This window comes from Orcinus orca, chromosome 1 (genome assembly GCF_937001465.1).
Source record: "Orcinus orca chromosome 1, mOrcOrc1.1, whole genome shotgun sequence".
In the NCBI taxonomy this organism is placed as follows: Eukaryota; Metazoa; Chordata; class Mammalia; order Artiodactyla; family Delphinidae; genus Orcinus; species Orcinus orca.
In genome coordinates this window covers 62,093,047-62,117,539 of record NC_064559.1, presented here as the reverse complement: position 1 = coordinate 62,117,539, position 24,493 = coordinate 62,093,047, and the positions used below count along the sequence as shown (strand labels likewise).

The following is a 24,493-nucleotide window of genomic DNA, read 5'->3' as shown; positions in this document are numbered from 1 at the left end:
TATGTAGGTAGATGGTAATATAGCTTAAGGAAAAGATGTAGTTCCAAACTTGAAGTAATATTAAAATCTCTTGCATATCTCATTTACAAACATACACATTTTCTTTCAAAGTAAAACCTTTGCTTGTGTTTTTCTTACATGATAATTATTAAATCTGTTTACATATGCGTATCAGATATTAATGTGATTTACAGAGATTGGAATTAATAATTCAGAATTCTTGAATTAGTTATCTCACTGTAGCATTAGATGTTCTTATCAGACTTAATGGTACTTTCACAACCTGTTCTAAAATGTGGGCAGTTCTGTTTAATAGAAAGGATTTTGTTAATCAATATAAATAAATTTATTGCAATTTTTTTGATTTTTAAACATAGGCTGACAAGACCTACATGTTACGAGAATATACATCACGAGAGAGCAAAATTGCTAATTTAATGGTACAGTATTTAAATATCAGTTTTTAGAAGTTAAATTTTAATGTTTTATTTTAAGTATGGTATTCCCCCATGTCCCACCCATCCACCAAATCTACATCCCTAAATCCATTCATTTACCTAATAGGGCTCTATAGGAGAAATCCTATTGGAGCGTATTTTTTCTGGAACTTATCTCAATTACAGTTAGAGTTGTTAGGTACCTTAACCATCATCCAATCCAATTTCCACATTTTATTTTGGAAAAACTGAGACCCAGAGGTGTGACTCCAAGTCGCACAGCTAGTTGGTGGTGGAGCTGCAATAGGATGTTCTTTCCATGACTTACTTTTGGGGGCATAATCTCCCCTGCTTTTTTGCTCCCCTGGGACTTGTAAAGGGTTTCTACAGGTCTATAGCATTTGATAATGGGTTGTTTAAAAATTGATGCCTTCCTGCTAACTTGATTTTTTTATTCACTCTTAGTGTTTATTTCTGTCTATATATAGAATATACATAGGTTAGAAAAGTTATATAGGGTCTCTTGTAGACCACATATCGGCATCTAACTGAAGGCTAGTGCTTTCAAGGTACAAAAATAACAGAAAAAAGGGATTAGATTAAGATGTATTTTAAATTCTTAGAACATTTATGGGAGCATTATAAATGATATATTCCTATGATCTTTGAGGAAACCATCTAGTAACAGAGCTGAGTCAGTAACAAGAGATACCTGATATTATTAGGAACACCTGATGATGCTCTCTCTCTCTCTCTCTCTCTCTCTCTCTCTATATATATATATATATATATGGCATCTCATTTTAAAATTGGCATGCTTTAGGAATGCTTGAACGAAAGCATTTTCAAAACTATCAGTGCAGTAATTTAATATATGCTAATATGATTTATGTATTTCCTAGCATGTTTCACCTTCCCTCTTCACGGAGCCTAATGAAATATCACAGTATTTGCCGATAAAGGAGGCAGTTTGTGAGAAGCTAATATTTCCAGAAAGAATTGATCCTAACCCTGCAGACTCAAAAGAATGTACACCTGTGGAATAGAATTTATTACAACATATACTGACCGTGGAATCCGACTGGAGACCTTGGGGCTATTTGGAGGGGGTATTTTTATTATGAGAATTAATTGCCTTGTCTATGTGCAGATTTTCTGTAGCCTTAAAGGAAAAATAAATAAATAAAAGAGTGTCGCAGGCAGTTTCCACTCAACTGCTGTTGTACTCTGTCTTCAAATTCATATTCCAGAAATTTATATCTTCTGGAGTTAAATTCAGATTTCTAAATTGTCACAAAGTGGGGTCTCACCAGTAGGGGGTGATGTGTGTATCTCTCAGAAGCAGTGGCCATAACCTGTATCTATCATGAAACACTATCTTCTACCACGAGGAAGTTACTTTAAATCAGTGAATCGTAATACCTTGTGACTTTCATATGATTCCTAATTGTTCACGTTGATGTAGTGGCTCTTTACCTTGGGTTTTTTGATGTTTATTCACACTTCTGGAGAGTCATGACTTGCCTCCTAGGAAATTGATCTCAAATGATCTGTACCCAGAAATTAAAAAGAAAATTACCCTCCTAAATTTTAATTGGCTTTTGAAGTTTAAAGAAAGTTTCAGACATAGAAACAAATGAACTAGGTTTTTGGAGGACTTAAGGTGTTATGTCCATGGAAACACACAATCATGGTTTGCCACTGACAGGATGTCAGAGCTGTCTCTCCTCCATCTTTAGGTGCTTTTTCTTATGTGTGGTTCTATTTGTACTGACGTTTTTTACTTCCAGCTTCCACGCACCCTCAGAGTGAATAAATCTTTTGGATATTGAATTTGATATTGGTCCTAAAAGGTTTGAAGTGTTAATATGGATTGTTTTAAGCAAAAATTACATCAGCCTCTGAAGCAACCAGATTAATTTTCTGCTTAAAATATTTGAAGGGTAGCTGTGGAGGAGGAAGAGGCTTATTTTAAAATCTAAAAGCCAGTTTTTCCTTTTTTAAATTCATGTTTTTGGGAATTCCCTGGCAGTCCAATGGTTAGGACTCCACGCTTTCACTGCCAGGGGCCTGGGTTCAATCCCTGGTCAAGGACCTAAGATCCAGCAAGCCGTGCAGCATGGCCAAAAAAAAAAAAAGATTCATGTTTTTAACATTACAGGGGATCCAATAAAGTGTAATTAATTAGTAAAAGATCTAGGTAGTACAGAAAGTTTACAAAAGTAAATTTGAAATCCATTTGGTTATTTTGATGGTGACCCTTTAAACATTTTATATTCTTTTCTGCCTTTTAAAATGGTCTCCATAAAGTAGCAAGTCGTTATAAAGCACCAAGTAAGAAATTACTTTTAATGGATTTAAAAAAATATTTTATTTAAAGGGCAGGGGAAAAGAATTACCCCCTTTTTTTCTTGTTTGAAACAGCTATTGTACATATTTCCACTTGATACATAAATCATTAAAGAAGAATATTTAATTTTAAGTATTAGCAAAACTCTTCAGGTATTAGCCTGAAGATAAATTTTAGTGAAACAAATACAGTTGGATATTCATCATTACTCAGACTCTGGTGTGTTGTTGTGTATATTTTTTTTTAGCTAATTTTATTAGCTAAATTTGGTCACAAATGATTTGGGTATTTGTTTGCTCTCTGCTACATCACCTTCAAGGTATAGGAAATCAGGATTTTGTTGGCTTTGAGAAAATACATGGCATGTTCACTGTATGTTAAGTATACCGGTACTTAATGTTTTCCCTTAGGACAGAAAAGTGTATATATTGTACTCTGCTCTCTGTTTATTTTATTTGCCATGCAGATTTGAACAGAACAGACTCTTTAGTCATACAAATTATTAAAAAATGAAAAACTGTAATATTTATTAGTTGAATTAGAGGTTTCTGGGCAGCATCATATTACACATATATTTTTAACTTGATTCAGATGTCTTAGTCCCTGAGTCAGTCTTAAATTACTTATTTTGAGAATCCATTGTTAAAAATTGTAGAATTGACTGTTTTATAGAAGAAGGTGGGAGGTGGATAGGATGAGTGTACTTTTGAAAGCTTCATTAGTTTATTCCTGTGGAGAATGCCAAGAAAACTTATATTTGCCCATTGCTAAACAAGACATATACCATTTTATATTTATTTGTTCCAAGTGTCTTTTTGTAAGAGGAGAATAAACAATAAGTAATTACCCATCTGTGTTTTGCTATTTCATTTAATTTAGTTTTTCTTGAAGCTTAATTAGAAAATGGTTTGGTATACCTTTCTTGTTTGTGCTTTATGTTTTGAACTTGGTCAACATTATAGCCAGATTCTCCAGACAGATTATAAATGAAAATCTAACAGATAGTCCAGAATATAATCCTCCAGTTTAGCTACTGGGCTCTTGTTCTTCCTCTCCCTCTGTCCCCTAGTGTGGGTTGGCCAAAAAGTTCATTTGGGTTTTTCCGTAACATCTTATGGAAAAACCCAAATGAAATTTTTGGCCAACCCAGTACTTCTGTGGATGTTTTAATTAGCCATTGTTTTCTCTATGATAGGTTAATGCTTTCTGTTTTTGAAAATATAAATACTTGTGGTATGTATCATTCCATTTAGTTTTAAGTACTGTCCAATAAATATGGTGCTAGGTACAGGGGTTACAGTAATGAAGAGATTATTCAGTTGGCCCTCCGTATCCTCAGTTTCTGCATCTGCGGATTCAACCAATCATGGATTGAAATATTGAAAAAAAAATTCCATGGGGCTTCCCTGGTGGTCCAGTGGTTAAGACTCCGTGCTCCCAATACAAGGGGCACAGGTTCAATCCCTGGTAGGGGAACTAAGATCCTGCATGCCCCGCTGCGTGGCAAAAAAAAAAAAAAGAAAAAAAATTCCAAAAAGCAAAACTTGAATTTGCGGTGTACCCGGCAGCTATTTACAAAGCATTTACATTGTATTTACACCTATCTACATAGCCTTTACATTCTATTAGGTATTGTAAGTAATTTAGAGATGATTTAAAGTATATGGGAGGATGTGTGTAGGTTATATGCAAATACATCATCTTATATAAGGGACTTGAGTATCCTCAGATTTTGGTGGGGGGAGGGGACTGGAGTCAATCCTCTGTGGATACTGAGGGATGACTGTATTATATGTCTTCATGGAGTTAAAGTCTAATGGAGGAGACAAAGTAAAAATAATTACAAATTTTAGTAATTGCAATGACAGAAATAATACTTTAAAGAGAATAACAAAATCACCTTTGTTAGAAGTAGAGTTCTATCTGGAAAAGCATGTATAAAGCCTCAAGAGAATGTTACTCCTAACTTACCCAGGAGAAAAATCTGAGTAATCTATACAATTACAGTTTTTCTTGAGCATATCAGACAGCTGAGGTTGCAAAGCAAAGTAAACTAAATCCCAAAGAGTGATAAGCCCTCCAACAAGAGGTGGAAACTACCAATCATTTCATCTTAGAGCATGAGAGAAACAGGTGGCCACTGTATGTACAAGCAGGTAAGAAAAAAATTAACTAAAATGTTAATAAATTCTGAAAGGCTTAGTATGGGCTAGTTTGTCAGTTTGGAAGAGCTGAGAGTCTCAAATAAGAGGACTTCATACACTCACACAGGTTCTTTCCCAGGGGTCTACCCCAGTGCTCACAAGAAACACTGGGGCAGGGCAGGGGACCAGAAAGTCCCTGTCAGTGGTTCAAGCATGCAGGAGGTAATTGGCTCCTGCTTAGGGATAGGTATGAAACCCTGCCCATTTGTCCTAGACCCCTCTTTTGAAGGATGCAAAAGACTTAAGCTGCTGGGGGAAGAGCAACAAATATCACCCCCCAGGACCCCAGCAAAATCCATTATTTCTGGGGGAGGAATAAAAGCAAAACCCATCTGCCTCTGGGAGGCGGAATAGGAAATGCTCTGCCTTCAGGCCACGAAGAACCATTACTGCTGGAGAAGGAGTATAAGCAAGTAACCTCTGACCTTGGAGGAGGAACAGAAAAACCTGGGCCCAGGATACTATATGGATAGCAAAAAGAGAAGTCTACCACTGGGAGATGGGCATGAAATTCACACAACAGTAGAATGCACATTGTTTTCAAGTGCGTCTAGAACGTTCACCAAGATAGAGAATATTCTAGGCCATAAAACCTCAACAAATAAAACACTTGAAATCTTGTGAATTATGTTCTCTGACCATAACAGAATTAAACTAGTAAAAACCAGTAACAGATATCTGGAAAATACCCAAATAACCTCTGATGAGAGAAAGAAGTAAAGGGAGACAAATACCATGATCATAGAATGAAAGACTCAAGATGTTAATATGCCAGTTCTCCCCAGATTGGCCTACAGAATCAATGTAATCCCATTCAAAATCCTAGGTGGCTTTTTCATTAGACATTTTTAAGATGATTCTAATATGTGTGGAAATCCAAAGAATCTAGAACAGCCAAAACAATTTTGGAAAAGAATAAAGTTGGAGCACTCAGATTACCTGATTTCAACATTTAGAGCTACAATAGTCAAGACCACATGACAATTGTTTTAGCATAGACATACAGATGAATGGAACAGAATAGTAAATCAAGAAAGAGACCTAAAGATCTACCTTGAACAAAAATGCCAAGGTAATTCAGTGGAGAAACGTTAGTCTTTTTTTTTTTAACATTTAAAAATATTTTTTTTGAAGTATAGTTGATTTACTATGTTGTGTTAGTTCAAGGTGTACAGCAAAGTGATTCAGTTATATATGTATGTATATATATATACACATACATACATATATACTTTTTTAGATTTTTTACCCTTATATTGTATACTCAATATACAAAATATTGAGTATAGTTCTCTGTGCTATACAGTAGGTCCTTGTTTATTTTATATGAAATTATAGTCTTTTCAACAAATGCACTGGAACAATTAGACATCCACATGCAAAAAAAAATTATTTTGAACCTTATTTCACACAATGTACAAAAATTAAATCATAGATCTCAATGTAAAACCTAAAATGAAGAAAGTTGTGGAGGTAAACAAAGATCTTAGGTTTAGACTTTAGGTTTCTTCAATAAACACAAAAAGCATTAGTGACTTTATGTTTCGTCAATAAAACACAAAAAGCATTGAACATAAAGAAAAAACATGATAAAATGGCCTTCATTAAAATGAAAAACTACTCTTTGAAAGATACTGTTAAGGATATCAGTGGATAACCCACATACTGGAAGAAAATATTTGTAAGATACGTATTTGATAAAGGACTTATATCCAGAATATATAAAGAACTCAACTCAATAATAAGACAATCCAATTTTTAAAGTTGCGGATGGTAAATAAGCATATGAAAAGATGCAGAAAAGAAAAAGATGCTAAAAATTCATCAGTTATTAGGCAAATACAAATGAAAACTTCAACGAGATATCACTACACCTATTATAATAGCTAAACTTTTAAAATCTGACAATACCAATTGGCAGTGAAGATGTGAAACAGCTGCAATCTCACACACACATTGCCAGGGAGAATGTGAAATGGTTCAACCACTTTGGAAAACGGTTCGGCAGTTTCATAAAACTTTCACTTACCATTCAACCCAATAATCCTAGAGAAATAAAACGCGTCAACACAAAGGCCTATGTACAAATGTTTGTAACAACTTTATTCATAATTGCTAAAAACTGGAAACAATCCAAATGTCCAGATAAACAAATTATGGTGTATCTTTACTGCTCAGCAATAAAATGGAACTAACTACTAATACATGCAACTACATGGGTGAATCTCAAAACCATTATGCTAAGTGAAAGCAGCCAGGCGTGAAGGACTATGCACTGTATGATTTCATTTATATAGCTGTATTAGGGCTCTCCAGAGAAATAGAACCAATAGGAGATATATACATGTATAAAAGATTTATTATATGAAATTGGCTCATGTGATAATGGAGGCTGAAAACTCCCAAGATCTATAGTCAGCAAGCTAGAGACCAAGGAGACCCAATGGGGTAAATTCCAGTCTGAAAGCCAATCCCAAGAAGAGCCCATGTTTCAGTTCAAGTCCAAAGGTTGGAAAAGATCTTTGTCCCAGCTCAAGGTAGCCAGGAGTGCATTTTTATTCAGCCTTTTTGTTCTATTTAGGCCTTCAACTGATTGGATATGGCCCACCAACATTAGGGGGGACAATTGGCTTTACTCAGTCTACATATTCAAATGTTAATCTCTTCCAGAAACATCCTCACAGACACACCCAGGGTAATGTCTGAACAAATGTCTGGGCACCCTTCTGGCCCATACAAGTCGATGTATAGAATTAACCATCACAATGACATTCTGGAAAAGTCAAACTTACTGGGCAGGAATCAGATCAGTGGTTGCAAGAGAAAGGGAGATTATTGAACACAAAGGGATATGAGGGAAGTTTGGGGGAGGTGATGGAATATGCCATATTTTTATGCAGTGGTAGTTACATGACCATATAGGTCTCTCAGAACTCATTGAATTGTACACATAAAATGGGTGAATTTCCTTATATGTAATTATACCTCAATAAACATGAATTTAAAAACAAAAAGAATTTGAGGAGCAATTTAAAAAACAAGAAGAGTTGGTCTGGGAACTATTCTGAGGACATGGCATTTAAACTAAAACCTGAAGGGTGAAAATAATTTAGCCATGTGATTTGTTTGGGAGTGGAAAGAGCTTTCTAAGAGAGGAACAGTATGAGAAGTCTTTGAGGTAGGAAAGACCGGCAAATTCAGGGAAGTGGACAGAGCTGGGTTGCTTGAACACAAAGTGAGGTTAAAGAAACTGGTTAAGGCCAGATCATTTAGGGGTTTATAGTCCATGTTTAAGGAGGATAGATTTTGATGCAATGAGAAACAATGAGAAGTTAAGTATGGAGGCAAGTGATCTGACATATTTTCCATTCACTTTAGCTGTGATGTGGGGATGGGTTGAAGGTGTGAAGAGGCAAAGCAGAGAATCAATTAAGGAGGCTGTAGCAGTAGGCCAGGTGAGGGGTGATGCCATTTGAACTAGGATTGCAGCAGAGCTTATTAAGAAAACTGGACTCAAAATATACTTTTGGAGCTTCCCTGATGGCACAGTGGTTGAGAGTCCGCCTGCTGATGCAGGGGACATGGGTTCATGCCCTGGTCCAGGAAGATCCCACATGCCGCGGAGCGGCTGGGCCCATGAACCATGACCACTGAGCCTGCGCGTCCGGAGCCTGTGCTCTGCAATGGGAGAGACCACAACAGTGAGAGGCCCGCGTATTGGAAAAAAAAAAAAATTATATATATATATATATATATATATATATATATATATATATATATACACATACATACATATTTTTAAAGTTGAATTCACTGGGTTTTCTGATAAATTCAACATGAAGAATGGAGGAAATGGAGGAATGAAGGGGGACGTTTAAGTTTTTTTTTGACCAAGTAGGGAGATATTGGTGTTATGCAATGTGATGGGGACAGAAAGGAGAGACAAATTTAGAGCAATGAAAGTTCTGTTTGAACACGTGAGGTCTGGAATGCCTTTGAGATGTCCAAGTGGAAATGTTTAGTTTAATGGGTAATGAAATCTATAGCTCAGTGGGGACTTCCCTGGTGGTCCAGTGGTTAAGAATCCCCCTACCAATGCAGGGGACACGGGTTCAATCCCTGGTCGGGGAACTAAGATCCCACACGCCCTGAGGAAGCCGGCGCACCGCAGCGAAAGACCCCGCTTGCTGCAACAAAGATCCCACACGCCGCAACAAAGACCCAACTCAGCCAAATAAATAAATAAATATTTTTAAAAAAGAGAGAAAACTTATCGCTAATATAGATAACATTTAAAGTCATAGCAATGAATGAGATCGCTTTGAGAATTTTTTAAGGAAATGAAGAAGGCCTTGCAGGGATCCCTGAGCAACCCTTGGACGTCAGAGACGGGAGAAAGAACAGCCAGTGAGCAGATGAAACCAGGGGAAAGCAGCAGAAGCCAAGGGAAAAGCAGCATATTTAAAGGTAGGAGTTGTCATTCGTGGGGAATGCTGTCAAGGCAGCTAGTAAGGGGACAGGGGTTTCTAATGGCAGCATGGAGGTATAGCTGGTTTTGATACAGTTTTGGGGGAGTAGTGACGTCAGAAGCCAGACTGGACTTGTGAAAAGTAAATGTAGAAATGACAGAGTTTTCAGCAAAGCTGCCTTCACAGAATCGGGCTGGTAGCTGTGGTGTTGCTGGGACAGTCACATCTATGGGAATAGTCCAGTAATCAGACTGGTGATTCAGGAGAGGGTATAACCAGTGGAACAATTGGTATTATTGTAAGTGAAGCGATTGAAAGCCTCATGCTTTATACTCGTTTATCAGCCATTTCTCACAATAACTTTGTAAAGAATTATTATTAAGTCTATCAAAATAAGGTTCCAGATAACATTGGTTCCAAAAACCAGAAATTATCTAGTTTCTTTCCTTACTTGCTTAACCACATAGCCTCCCTCAGGCATTTACAGAATATCAAAGGCTTTCCCTAATCTTTGCTAGGGGCACACACTTAGTTGTCCCTAGGATGTCATACTGTAATACTCCTGTCAATGTGAGCCCTGTTCTTGCTTTGGGGCTTCACTGAGTTGCACTGTAACTATTAGGTCAGGCGGTGCTTATGGGAAATCTGCCTGCACTGGTATCATCTCCAGGAAACATGTTTAGGTGTGTGGGGTTTCCTACTCAGGATGTATTTAGGGCACTGGCAGAGAAACACCCGTGTGGCTTTGAAGGTTGGACTAGTGTTAGAGTGACAGGCCTCTGTGTGAGCATGAGACCTGATTCTGTCAGAGACCGAAATAAAAGCTCATTACAGCAAATATCACCCCTGTCTGGTTTGGGTTTTCTGCAAAGCATAGCCTGAGACCAGCACTAAGATGCAGGTAGTTGGGACGTGATCTCAGGAAGAACAAACAAGTGAGAACGTGGAGAAAGGGAGATAGGGAGGCAAGGCACAATGTGGTGTCATGAATGAGCAGGTTACCTCTTGCTGGAGACTTCTGAGATGCCTTGTCCCAAGGAACGAGCCTTGGATTGTCCCAGCAGAGGAGGGGGGCCTGGGGCATTTATAATCCCACCCCACTGGACCTGGCTCCAGGGGATAGCTCCCCCCTTAACTGCCACACCCCAGCACACACACACACATGCATGCGCAAGAAAGGGCTTGGGAAGAGATGCCGTCTGCATGCCAGCATGTCTGCCACAGGTGCAAGTGGATTCAGGTGGGCGAAGGAATATGAAAGGGGGCATCAACAGCCCTCACTAAAAACCCCAAATTCATGTATTGCAAACTTACTCCCCTGCGGTGATGACGAGAAGAGTCTTGTTTTTATTATCCCCAATTCTGTGCACTCCTGAACTGAAATGGTTTCTCTGACCCCTGTCCACTTAACTGTTCCTTTATCAGCCAGCTGTGTTGTAATTGATCAAGGGGCTACCAGGTGGTGAGAATCCCCGAAGAGTGGTGATAGGACGTCAAACAATTTCTCTTCAGTTCTCTTTCCTCCTTTAAATGATCATGCCTCTCCCCAAAGGGACTTTGAAAAAATATATCTAAACTCTCACACCACCATTAAAATCAAGTGAACACGCAAAACAATCTAGGGCTTGTAGCAAAAGAAAGCTGGTGTCTGTTTCCCTGCTAAACCTGCGTTCTCAACCAGGCACCCATAAGCAATGGCTGAACTTTTGCTCTACGTTAACTCCCCTGGAATTGGAGGCAACCTTTCTTCACATGGGCTAGGGAGAGAGGCTCTATACAATTATATTCTCAAAAAGGTCTATGACACCAAAAGAGAATAAGAACCGCTATCCTCATTGGCTCACCAAGGCTCCTCTTCTACTTCACTTATTTACTTCATGTGGAGGATTCAAGAAAAGGCAAGAATACGCATTGGATGGAGAGGGGAAGTCTGGCTGCCCGGACAAATCCCCACAGGGTGCCATAACCCTGAGGAGGTCTCCCTAGTCCAGCCTTTTGGCTTCAGATGTTCAAGGTCTGACTTGCGACCACTCGGAGGTCTGATGTCTTCCTGGGAGCGGCAGGTTATAATGGAGAAAGCTGCTTGGTAAGCAAGAAACCAGGGCAAAAGAATAAAGTTCAGGATTTGCACAGTCAGTGGCCCCAGGTTCTCACAAGTGTGATGGGGATGCACCTGGTTTAGGCAGAATTCATGCACCAGAACCACATCTTACCTGCCCCGTGGTTAAATGGGCTTTGCCAACATTGCCTTAGACACTTCTTTAGCCTCTAGGATGAACCAGTCTGAGGAATCGGCTTTCCTTCCCTCTCTCCCCCTTTTTCCTCTCCAGATATATTAAGACATTCAATCTTGATATCTTAACGTCTTTTAGGCCTTTTTCTTTAAAATCACCAGGAATGTGATTTTAAAGAAAATCCATTGGATAAATCCAACGGTTTCTGTCTTAATTTCATGCATTAAGGATCAGAGGTCTGTCTTGTTTTCTCTTCCCTCGGGGCTACCTCCGTAAAGTGCCCTGAATACAGATTTCTTAGAGACTCTCTAAAAGCTGTTTTCCTTTTAGCTCTTGCTGAGGATGCAATTCGACAAGGCACACATGAAATTTCAACTAAAAGCTGCCTGCTTGTCCGCCCTGGCAAGACAGACGTACAGAGAGGCTCTGCAGGAGTGCATCACACAGCCTGGAGGAGCTGGTTGCCTCTGCATTGCACAGTGAGTGAGAAGAATGGCTAGTAGCAATGATGCAGTAGGTTACTTAACACCTACTATGGTGCTAAACTTATTCATTCATTGAGCACTTACTACGTGTTCCTGCGCTGTGCTGGTGCTGGAGATGCAAAGGCAAATAAGACAGGGTCCATGCCATGTAGGGACCTTTTTGTGAATGGAAGAAACAGCATGCGAACAACTAGAGCATTTTGTGCTAAGTGTTAAAATAGAGGTAAGAATCAGGTGACTTGGGAGTACTGTGTGCTGGGAGAGAGAAGGGGTCAAGCATGGTAAGAGAGCAGGTGTTTTCCCGGAGGACAAGGTGGGGAACACAATGAGTTCAGGAACTACTTTCTCTTATGTTTGGGGCCCAGGCATGTCAGAGAAAGGGGAGAAATGAGTTCACAAAGGAAAGTATGTGCTGCTGAGTCAGCCACAGTTTATCTGTAGGTAGTGGGGACTCATGTGCATTCGTTTCCTGGGAACGCTGTAACAAATTACTACAAATCTGATGGCTTAAAACACCAGAAATTTGTTCTCTCACACTTCTGGAGGCCAGAAAGGCACCGATCGAGGTGTTGGCAGGGCTGCGTCCCTCTGGAGGCTCTAGGGGAGAATCCTTTCTTTTCCTCTTCCAGCTTCTGGTGGCCTCTGGCATTCCTTGACTTGTGGCTGTGTCCCTCCAGTCTCTGGTCACGTTGCCTTCTCCTCTTCTGTCTGTGTCAAATCTTCTGCCTCCTTCTTCTAGGGATACAAAGGATTGCATTTAGGACCCACCTGGATAAACCAGGATAATCTATCTCAAGATTCTTAAAGTAATCACATCTGCATAATCCCCCCATGCCCTGCCACACACACAGTTTTTTTCGCCATATAAGATAACATCCCCAGATTCCAGTGATTCGGACATGGATATCTTGTAGGGGACATTTTTCAGTTTACCACATTGTGGGAGATTTTAAGCAGGGCAACACTTAGGTTTACAAAGATCCTACAGGGAGTGCAGTGACCCAGTCAGAAAGAAACCTCTGAAGACATTTATTAAACCTAACATGAAATAGCATGGTGGAACAGTGGATTGAAGGAAGTTACAGCAAATCCACTGTACCCACCCTGGGTAGCAGCCTTGGTTAGAAGAGGGGCTTAGGAGTTAGACTGATGAATGTGGAACTCAGAAACCCAGAGCAAGTGAATTCCCCTTTCTAAGCCTCAATTTCCTCATCTGTGAAAGCTGGATTATGATAATAGTATCTACCTTTTGGGGTTGTTGAGAGGAGTAAACTAAATATGATACATTGATTGGCACATGAGTAGGACTCAACAAAGCACATTCTGGTGATGACTAATGTTCTGGAATCAGGTTCCTGAGCAGAGGTGGCTGGAAAACCATCAGATGGAGCACATTTCACCCAGTGGCCTCTGATCAACTTGTTGAACCAGTCCACGAAAAGATAGATATTGTTTATGCGCAGCACTGAAAGAATTCCTGGCTCTTAGTGGGATGGTTTAGCTACATTTAAATGCAGAAATCACCTACAAGTAATATTGTTCTCTTAGACTATCAGAGCCTGCTCATGACTTGACACCGTACAATTGATAAATGCTTAGCAGGAATAGTGCTTGCCTCTCCCGTTGCAGAGCACAGGCTCCGGACGCGCAGGCTCAGCGGCCATGGCTCACGGGCCCAGCCGCTCCGCGGCATGTGGGATCTTCCCGGACCGGGGCACGAACCCGTGTCCCCTGCATCGGCAGGCGGACTCTCAACCACTACGCCACCAGGGAAGCCCACATTTCTAATTTTAATGTGTAGTGTTTAAAGTCAATCAGTATATATTGTGTAGAGCATGATGCTTAAATCATCATGTTTGGGGAACATAATGATTTGGGCAACAGAATATTATGCTTGGGGAACAGACTGGAAAGTCAGTTTGGGGAAGTCTAAAGGGGCCTTGAGTGGCAGGTAAGACCTTCAGACTTGATGGTGAAGACAGGGGGAAGCAGGTGCAGGCTTTGGAGTCAGAGGCATGACCTGATGAAAACGGTAACTGAAGGTGATAAAACGTGCATTGGTGGCAGGAGGGATCTGGGGTAGAAGCAAGGAAGAGAAAGGGAGGCCACTTAGGAAGCTAGTGCAGTTTCCCACATGTGAGGTGACTGGGACCCGACTGGGAGGGAAGCAGGGGGAATGGAGGGGAGAAGAAAACTTGAAGGAAATCTTCCTTCCAATAAATTAGAGCTGATAAGGGTAGGTTCAAACGACAGGTGGTAGAGTAGTAACAGTACAAGGGTAGGATCAAGAGAGATTGGTAGGCAGGCAGAGTGACAACCGTGCGGTGGCAGCCACTGAGATTTTTTGCTTGCCCTCGTGGGGAGGTGTCAGAGCTGGCTTGCTCACCTTGGGAAGGGTGGGTCACTGCTGAGGATGACAAAATGAGGTTTGTGCAGAGGGGAAGTTCTGGGAGGCCCTGGAGAGGAGCAGGAGCTACCCCTACTCTCCTGGGAGAATCAGCCGTTTGTGTTAAATTTTAAAAGCAGGAGTTGCCTGGCCATGATGGGGGCCACCGCCAACTAGGCAACCGGATGGGAGTGGTCCTAAGCGCAGAGGGGCCGGAGGAGGGTGGTTCTGAGGAGGGGGTGGGAAGAAGGAGTGTGTAGTGTTCTGAGTCCTCTCGAGGGTGGGAGGTCGAGGCCGCGGCCGATTCCAGCTGTTGTGCGGGTAGTTAAAGGACACACACTGAACATCACAGCGGAGGGCCCAGAAGACAGAAGGACGCATGCGTCGCTGTGCTCTGGCGCCGATCCCAGTGCCCGGTCCTCTCACCGGTACCTCCCTGGTCGCTGTGTCAATTGTTTCCGCCCTCGTTTCGTTTCTTAGCAACAGGCTACTCCATGAGAGGCTGTTTGCACAAAACCCCTCCAAGCCAGCTGCCTCAGATGGAAATTCTGCATACTTCCCTTCCTCCCTCCTTCCTTTTTTCTCTCTCTTTCTCTCTTTCCCCTACCTCTCCATTTTTCTTTCTTTTTTAAAAAAATGATTGAGGTGAAATCTGCATAACATAAAATTAACAATTTCAAAGTGAACAGCTCAGTTGCATTGAGTACATTCACAGTATTGTGCAACCACCTCCGCTATTGAGTTTCCAAACATTTTCATCACTCTAAAGTAAAGCCCCTTACCCAGGAACCAGTTTCTCTCCATCCCGCCTCCCACCCCCCCCACCCACGGTTCCTAGCAACCACCAATCTGCTTTCTGTTTCTATGGCTCTATCTCTTCTGGATATTTCATATAAATGGAATCATACAATATGTGACCTTTTGTGTCTATATTTATTATTGAGTAGCAGCACATTCACAAGTTTCATAATTGAAAAGTCAGTGAAAGATAGTGATATGTTCTCTGCCCCATGGTCGCTTAATTCCTTCCCTGGAGGTAAGGAGTAACCTCAGTATCTTTTGTTTATTATTGTTTTTGTTTTTCTGCCCTTCCAGGTATATTTCATGCATATAAAAGCAAATATGCATATATAAATATATATCTTCTTTAATCTACCATTCTTTATTATGTTATAAGTATGATGGAATGCCATCACTTGAGTTAAGATGAATATTTTCACCAGGTCTATATAGGAATTCTGTTATCTGACTCTAAACCCACCATCTTTTCTTAAAATTAAAATTTATTGTGTTTTGTCGGATTATACATTTATTGTAGAGTTAATTAAAACTAAGACAAAGGAAAAAAAGCAAATATACATATATATACACACATATGTCTATCATCTATCTATGTATTCATCATCTATCTATCTTCTCCTACACTGTTTAGACTTGATTTTTTTCTCCTAACAGTGTATCTTGGAAAGAGTTTCATTATCAGTATATTAAGACTCCCTCATTCTTTTTATTTATTTATTTATTTATTTATTTATTTTGCGGTACGCGGGCCTCTCACTGTTGTGGCCTCTCCGGTTGCGGAGCACAGGCTCCGGACGCGCAGACTCAGCGGCCATGGCTCACGGGCCTAGCCACTCCGTGGCATGTAGGATCTTCCCGGACCGGGGCACGAACCCGTGTCCCCTGCATCGGCAGGCGGACTCTCAACCACTGCGCCACCAGGGAAGCCCTCTCATTCTTTTTTTAGTAGTCTTTTAATGACTATTTTGTATTCTTGTGACTGAGTATATCGTAATTTATTTAACTATTCCCCCCACTGATGGACTTTTAGGTTGTTTCCAATCTTTTGCTATTATAGACAATGCCAGGATGAATTGCCTTGTACACAGGCCAGTTTGCGCATGTGCACGTATCCGCAGATAAATTAAGAGTCTAATACTCAGGGTTCAAACTTGGACACATTTAGGGTGAGATAAGGATGGACACCTGCTACATTGTACAATAAATAACATTCATGGATTGGGAAACGTACTAGGCACTGTACTAAGCATTTTTTAAGCAGCTTTATTGCAATATAATTCATATCCCACAAAATTCACTCAGAGTACACTTCAATAGCTTTTAAATTTTAGTATATTCACAGTTTGTGCAACCATCACCACAACTGATTTTAGAACATTTCCACCCTCAAAAGACCTCTGTACCTATTAGCCGTCACTCTCTATTCCCTTCTGCCCCAACTCCTGGCAACCACTAATCTACTATCTACTTTTTGTCTCTTTGGATTTGCCCATTCTGGACATTTCATATGAATGAGATCATATAATATGTGATCTTTTTTTAAAAAATTTTATTTTGTTTATCCATTTTTTATACAGCAAGTTCTTATTAGTTATCTATTTTATACATATTAGTGTATACATGTCAATCCCAATCTCCCAATTCATCCTATTCCCCCCTCCCCCCAGCTTTCCCCCCTCTTGGTGTCCATACATTTGTTCTCTACATCTATATCTCTATTTCTGCCTTGTAAACGGTTCATTTGTACCATCTTTCTAGATTCCACACATATGCTTTAACAGACGATATTTGTTTTTCTCTTTCTGACTTACTTCACTCTGTATGACAGTTTCTAGGTCCATCCACGTTTCTACAAATGATCCAATTTCGTTTCTTTTTATGGCTGAGTAATATACCATTGTATATATAGACCACATCTTTATCCATTCATCTGTCAATGGACAAGCATTTGCTGTTTGTAGATTTTCTGATGATGCCCATTCTAACCGGTGTGAGGTGATACCTCATTGTAGTTTTGATTTGCATTTCTCTTATGATTAGTGATGTTGAGCAGTTTTTCATGTACCTCTTGGCCATCTGTATGTCTTCTTTGGAGAAATATTTATTTAGGTCTTCTGCCCATTGTTTGATTGGGTTTTTTGTTTTTTTTAATATTGAGATGCATGAGCTGTTTATATATTTTGGAGATCAATCCTTTGTCTGCTGATTTGTTTGCACATATTTTCTCCCATTCCGAGGACCGTCTTTTCGTAATTTGTGATCTTATATGTCTGGCTTCTTTCACTTAGCGTGTTTTCAAGGCTCATCCATTTTGTAGCACGTATCATTATTTCATTCCTTTTTTATTGCAGAATAATATTCCATTGTATGGATCGATCACATTTTATTTATTTATTTATTTGGGTTCTTTCCACTTTTTTGTAACTATGAATAATGCTGCTGTGGACATTTGTGTACAAGTTTCTGTGTAAACATATGGTTTCACTTTTTTTGAGGATATGCCTGGGAGTAGAATTGCTAGGTCATGTGGTAACTCTATTTTTAAACTTTTGAGGAATTGCCAAATTGTTTTCCAAGGTGGCTGCCCTATTTTGTATTCCTACCAGCTGTGTATGAGGGTTCCAATTTGTCCACATCTTCAATGACACTTGTTATTATTATCCGTCTTTCTCATCATACCTATCCTAGTGGATGTGAAATTTTATCTCATTGTGGTTTTGATTTGCATTTCTCTGATGACTAATGATGTTGAACATCTTTTCATGTGCTCATTGGCCATTTGTGTATCTTTTTGGGAGAAATGTCTATACAGAGCCTTTTTCCATTTAAAAAATTGGGTTGTCCTTTTATTATTGAGTTGTAATAGTTCTTTACACCTCTTAGATAAAAGTCCCTTATTAGATAGATGATTTGCAAATCCTTTCTCCCATTCTATGGCTTGTTTTTTCCCACTTTCTTGGTGTCCGTTGAGCACAAAGGCTATTAATTCTGACCAAGTCCAATTTTTCTATTTTTTTCTTTTGTCATTTGTGCTTTAGATGTCAAATCTAAAAAAGATTTTGCCTAACCCAAAGTCATGAAGATTTATTCCTATATTTTCTCCCAAGAGTTGTATACTTTTGTTGTCAAATGCAACTTCATGTGCCCAATGCACAGTGAGGCCAAACGAATGAAAACAGAGGAGTGTGGAGCAGAGAGAGGTTTACTGTAGGTCAAGCAAGGATAATGGGTGTCTTGTGCTCAAGAAACCTGAACTCCCTGTTGGGTTTCAGGGAAGAGTTTTATAGGCAAAATTGGGGTGAGGGCTTGCAGTTTTGCCTCTTAAATTTAAGCTTATGATTCATTTTCACTTGATTTTCATATATGACTTGAGGAAAGGGTTCAAATTCATTCTTTTGTATGTCAATATCTAGTAGTCCTGGCACCTTTTGTTGAAAAGAGATGGTGAGCATTTTATACTGATTATCTCATTCACATCCCATAAAACCCTGGGAGCAGGTATTATTTTTATCTCTTTTTACAGATGAAGAAATCAAGTCTTAGAAAGATGAAATAACTTGACCATGTGAAACCAAGCAGGACTCTGTGGGGCTGTCCTGGGTACAAATCCTCTCTGTGTCCCCCCATTTCTTGTTTGTAGGAAAAAGACGTCAGCCTCCTAGACCTTCCCTGAATTCCAAAGGGCAGATTCAAACAGTTGTTGATCAGAAAAGTGAGGGAATGCAGAAACAAAGGAGGAGCACTCAAGAAACAATAATGCAGTGATAAAGAAGGATCCTAGTTCCTCCTCAAGGAATACACATAAAATATACCTCTGAGTTCTTCTGCAGGAACTGAGGCCCCCACCCAGGTGGATGATGCTAACTTCAGGCTGAGCACCAGATTCCTGGAGCACTGCCCTCTTACTTCACCACCAACCAATCAGAAGAAAGTCTGCACACAGTGGAAGATAATGAAGATGCTGACCCCCTCCCCAAATGATTAACTGTGATTAACTTCCACTTTCTCCCTTTAAAAACTTTCATGGTTAAGCAGAATCTTCGAAGTTGGTTCTTGGACATGAGTCCACCTTCTCCCCAGGTTGTCAGCCTCCTGAATAAAGCAACCTTTCCTTTCCAACCAACACTTTTCTCTTGAGCATCGGCTTTCAAGTGGCAAACAGCCAAACCTGAGTTTGGTTACACATGATCACAAAACTAATAAAAGGAGGAACTAGATTTAAACCCATATCCTTCCGACACTAGGGACTACTTTATGCTGTAAAAGATCTTTATAAATTGTAAAGCACTGTAGAAATGTGTTGTTGAAACCCTGAAAGGAATAAACTTTCCAAAGGTGAATGTGTAAAGAGAGAAAACAGAGAGCAGGCAACACCTATTTTATGGTTGGGAAAAAGAAATGAAGGTAGAGAAGAACTAGTTATAGATGGGGATCCATGAGACCAGTGGTTCTCAGACGTACAGATTTCATAGACATGGTTTTCACAGTATGACAACTGATATCTTGACCATTTTACCGTAATATCACGTATATAACTCACATAAGCGTCAGGTCAAGGCGCTATGAACAGAGTTGTGGAAGACCACAAATATTTAATCCTGCTAAGAATATTTTAAAAACACCTGCCTTTTTCTATCATTATCACTTCAGAAAATCAACAGTAATTACAGAAAAAAGAACAATTCTTCCCAAGAAGTGTGGAGATTATACCACCACATACACATGACACATTGTCATATACTGCATAGTAAATATTTCATAAGCGCTGACATATGTCCTGTGGGTTCTCTTTTGTCTTTTTTCATTTCCCTGCTAAAATTTCCCTGTTAAAATGGCCAAAACCTCATTTCCCTGCTAAAATGGTCAAAAAGTCATCATTTGTAACTTTATCCTCTTTGAAAATAGGAACTGCATATTTCTTCGTTGGCACATAGCACTCAATAAATGTTTTTTAACTGAATAACAGACCAATTAAAAAAATGAATCAGCAACCTTGAGAACAAGGAGGGGGGAGGAAGTTAGTTTTAAGATATTTTAAGATACCTTATATTTTAAGATAATGTTCCTCAAGCATTACATAACTACTTGCATAGTGATATAACTAGTTATATTGGGCTCCAGCGCAGATTCTAATATTCTGCCTCCTTCCCTCTTTCTTATGGGTCCTGCAATTAACTCAAAGTGCTTCCTTCCTCTTTCCAGCAGGAGAGGAGGTTGGTCTCTAAAGTTCTTTGAAGTCAGGGATAATGTCTCTTTAGTTTTGTATTTGTACATCAAGCACCTGGCCTTGTGTATGGTATGTAGTAGGTGCTCAATAAATGTGAAAGGACTGAAGGACTCTGTGAGGTTAAGTCAATGGGGGACAGGGAGGCTGCCTTGGAGAAAGTAGAGAGACCTTGGAGGGAAAGGAGACTGACCAGGTTTTCCCTGGGGTAAGATCCCATGCTCCAATCCTGCTGGATGCAGATACCTCACCCGTCTTCCTCAGGCTGAAATTCTGTTAAGAGTTTTGCTGTAGGTGGGGCTGTCTGGGTTATAAGACTTATAATCCCCTGCTTCAGGTAATTTCATCACTGCTTGAACATAAAGCTTGTACACTGATACTTTGATAGCAGGCTTGTTTTTCTCCTAATTTAAAACAGAAAATCCTTGTCCTTTTACATCTGAACGCATCTAGCATTTCCCCTCAGGCAACCCAAATCCTTTGACTGGACCACTTACAGGCAAGTGTGCCCCTAAGATTTGTAGGGTCTGGGAAATAGTACAAATGGAAGTCCATATGTCTAAATTTTTATATGTATATATATATATATATATATTTTTTTTTTTTTTTTTTTTTTTTTTGCGGTACGCGGGCCTCTCACTGCTGTAGCCTCTCCCGTTGCGGAGCACAGGCTCCGGACGCACAGGCTCAGCGGCCATGGCTCACGGGCCCAGCCGCTCCGCGGCATGTGGGATCTTCCCGGACCGGGTCATGAACCCACGTCCTCTGCATCGGCAGGCGGACTCCCAACCACTGCGCCACCAGGGAAGCCCCTGTCTAAATATTTTAAAGCTATAAATCAAGCTAAACAATTGTTAAATTATGTTTGATCCTCCTACATTGACAAATACACGTAGAGCTATAGTTTTCTTTTTGTTGTTGATCTTAGTTCCCCAACCAGGGATTGAACCTGTGCCCTTGGCAGTGAAAGCTCCCAGTTCTAACCACTGGACCGCCAGGGAATTCTCTGTAGTTTTCATATGACTGAAAATTGGCAAAATATCAAAGATGACTGAATCCAATTATTATTACAAAATTGGAATATATTATCATGACAACATAAATTCAATTTTCAAATAAAATTGTCACTTTTTATGTTTTCAAGAATTATTTTTCTAAAATATTCAAAATTAAAAGTTAAAGGGAAGAAATATAATTTATAATTAACAAATGTTAAAAATTAAACCAAGTATTTAAATAAAGTTGAAACTTTTTACTTGACTTTTTGAAAATGCAATAAAATCTTATTAAATATTTTTATCAAAAGCTACTGATGATTCTAGTGTTCAGTGTCAAGTCAGTGTCACGTTTCACATACGTTATGCCTAGACCTACATATATACATTTAAGGGTAATATGAAGTGTTTAATTTTGCAAAATACTCATCAGCCTCCATGTGATATGTTGCAGATACTGCATTAATTTGTGCGTACCTCTGGGACCTTAAATTAGAGCATGTAGAGAAACAAGAAAATGTATACTTGGTGCTACTGGGAGGTGGTATTTTCTCATACAAGAATCTATTGCATCCAAGGCATCTTAGTGGAGGGATCTGACAAGTGCACTTGTCTTTTTCCTGTTACCTAAGCTCTTGCATTGTTTCATATCCTACTGGCTCTGAAACAGTCTCTGTGTGCACAGGTAGTGGCACAACCCAGGAGCTTCACAGCATTCAGATGTTGTCACCTTTTGTGTCAAGGACATTGGGCAGGAAACATGAAGAAGCAGTTCCCTGGGACCTGAGCAGTGTTATCCACGAGAGGGGGTGTCGCAGTGCTGAGTGTCAGGTCCCAAGTAACCAAAGAGTCGTGTGTTCTTTAACGCATTTGTGTGTGTTTGTGATTGGCAGGCTTCCCTGCAAGCATGGGCCAAGAGCGGAGTCTATCCCTACGCAGCCCTAAGAGAAATACTGATTTTACGCATGGGGTGAGATTACAGGTATATGATCTTTCTGATCAAAATCTCATTTTCTGTGAGGAATGCAGAGTGGAGGTGGAGGTGGAGGGCGGCCCAACGTTCTCACTTTGCTGACAAAAATAGGCTTTCCCGGCTGACTTGGGTAGCATAGTCATTTAAGTGTTGCCCTATCTGCCAATCTGGCTGCTACAATTCACTGAATTGCAAAAGACAGATACAAAGTTTCTCATTCATTCATTCACTCACTCAATGTGGATTTTCTGAGCACCTGTTTTGTGGGTGTTTTTCTGGGTTCAGGGAGTAAAGAACTGAATGACACTGTGAGGTGGGTCTCACAACGTAGAGGAGACAGACTTGACCATGAATAAAGGTAACACTGTGAGGTGAGTACTTACAGGTGTGTTTAAGGTGCTTTGGGAACACAGAGGAAAGAGCAACTGCAACATCAGTGTGGGTTGGCTTAGAGAAGGCGTCAGAGGACATGGCAGAGTAATACTAGCTTCCATTAGTTGCTAACTGAATGCCTGCCATGTTCCAGGCTCTCTACATATACTGTCATGTTTACTTCCCACAATAACTTTCAGAGGTGGTCATTTATGTCCATCTTACAGATGAGAAAATTGAGGACCAGAAAGGTTAAGTAACTCAATACCCCACATCTAGTATGTGGTGGTGTTAGAGTTGTAACTCCCAGATCTTCCTAACTCCACTATGGATGGACTTTCCACTCTGTGCTGATATTTCAAGCCTTGAAAGATGTGTAGGAATTTACTTGAGTGAAACAAGAGGGTAAAGAGCACCCAGGCAAGAGCACCGACATTTGTTATTCAAGATTTCAGGTGTAAATTAAAATTATAAAGCATAGCATATTTGCCTTCCATAAAGATGAAATCACATAGGGGTGTAATTACAGCCATTTGACTGACTTGTATAGGGTCCTTTGCAAATCCCTTTGCTTGGTTGATTTATAATACCTTCTAACAAGTTCTTGGTAACATCTAAATTCTGTCCATTCAGACACAGATTCCTACTTTCATAAATATTCTCCTGTGCGCGTGCGCGCGCGCGCGCGCGCGCGCGCGCGTGTGTGTGTGTGTGTGTATGGGGGTGCAGGAGGGTGCAGGAAGATTCTCTAGTGGCTGTTCCTGGTAACCTCTCTTGGATTTGTTTTTTCTAAGCCTATTTAATCTCCAAGTTAGTATTCCAGACATTCTCCAGCAAGCAGTTTGAGATGTGAGCCCACGTCCTGTCTCTGGCACCATCCTGGGGGTTACATGGATTCTCCAACATAGAATCATTAGCGCTGGAGTCCAGTTTGGGGTCAGTAAAACAAACCATCCAAGAAACACAAAACGATCTGGTATACCTTTCCCCACTCCCTCACCCAAGTTCTACCCGTTTCTCAAGTTTTTGCCCAAATCATTCCTCTCGATGCATTTTCAGTTGGAACTACAGTAGTGTTTTTCTTGTTAATGTTTCCACAAAGCTTGTTAGAGATTGAATTTGCTCCAGTTGGCCTCAAGGGATTTTTAAACAGTTGTTTCCAGTATAACTACAATCAGAACGCGGATTCCCCACAGCATTTGTTTACAAGTCTGCAACCACACCAGAGGGAGTGTAGGATACGGGGAGAGGGGGGTCCAGGCTTCACCGTCTTTGTTTCTGCAGTGCCTCGCATGTGCTAGGGACTCCGCGTTTGTCGACTGAACCTGCGAGGGCCCCGGGAGGGAGGGGAGCCGGCTAGGGTGTGGAACGCTGCGCCGGACGCAGAACTGAGGTTTAGCCACGCTCGGTCGACCTTAAACCTCTTCCTGCCCGCCCCTCCTTCCCGGACCAAAACCAGCCCTTAAACGCGGGCTAGGCGCAGGCTAGAGGCGGGTGCGGGATCGCCGGGCGCCTGCGCAGGCAGCCGCCAGGTGGGCAGGTAGCTGGGCGGGGCGCGCCGTG

General features: G+C 40.4%; 1 protein-coding gene across 4 annotated transcripts in view; it reads left to right on the top strand.

Annotated features, from left to right (window-relative positions):
• TIPRL (TOR signaling pathway regulator) overlaps positions 1 to 3,637 on the top strand; it is a 36,246-nt gene extending 32,609 nt beyond the window's left edge. For 3 of the 4 annotated variants that reach the window (XM_004269727.4, XM_033428034.2, XM_033428033.2), the window contains 2 exons: positions 378 to 440; positions 1,340 to 3,637. In XM_004269727.4, coding sequence (XP_004269775.1) covers positions 378 to 440; positions 1,340 to 1,483 — 207 coding nt within the window. In that variant the 3' untranslated portion in view covers positions 1,484 to 3,637. The remainder of the gene's footprint in view (positions 1 to 377; positions 441 to 1,339) is intronic. The other variant, XR_004483263.2, reaches the window with a different exon arrangement.
• Positions 3,638 to 24,493: the final 20,856 nt, after the last annotated feature.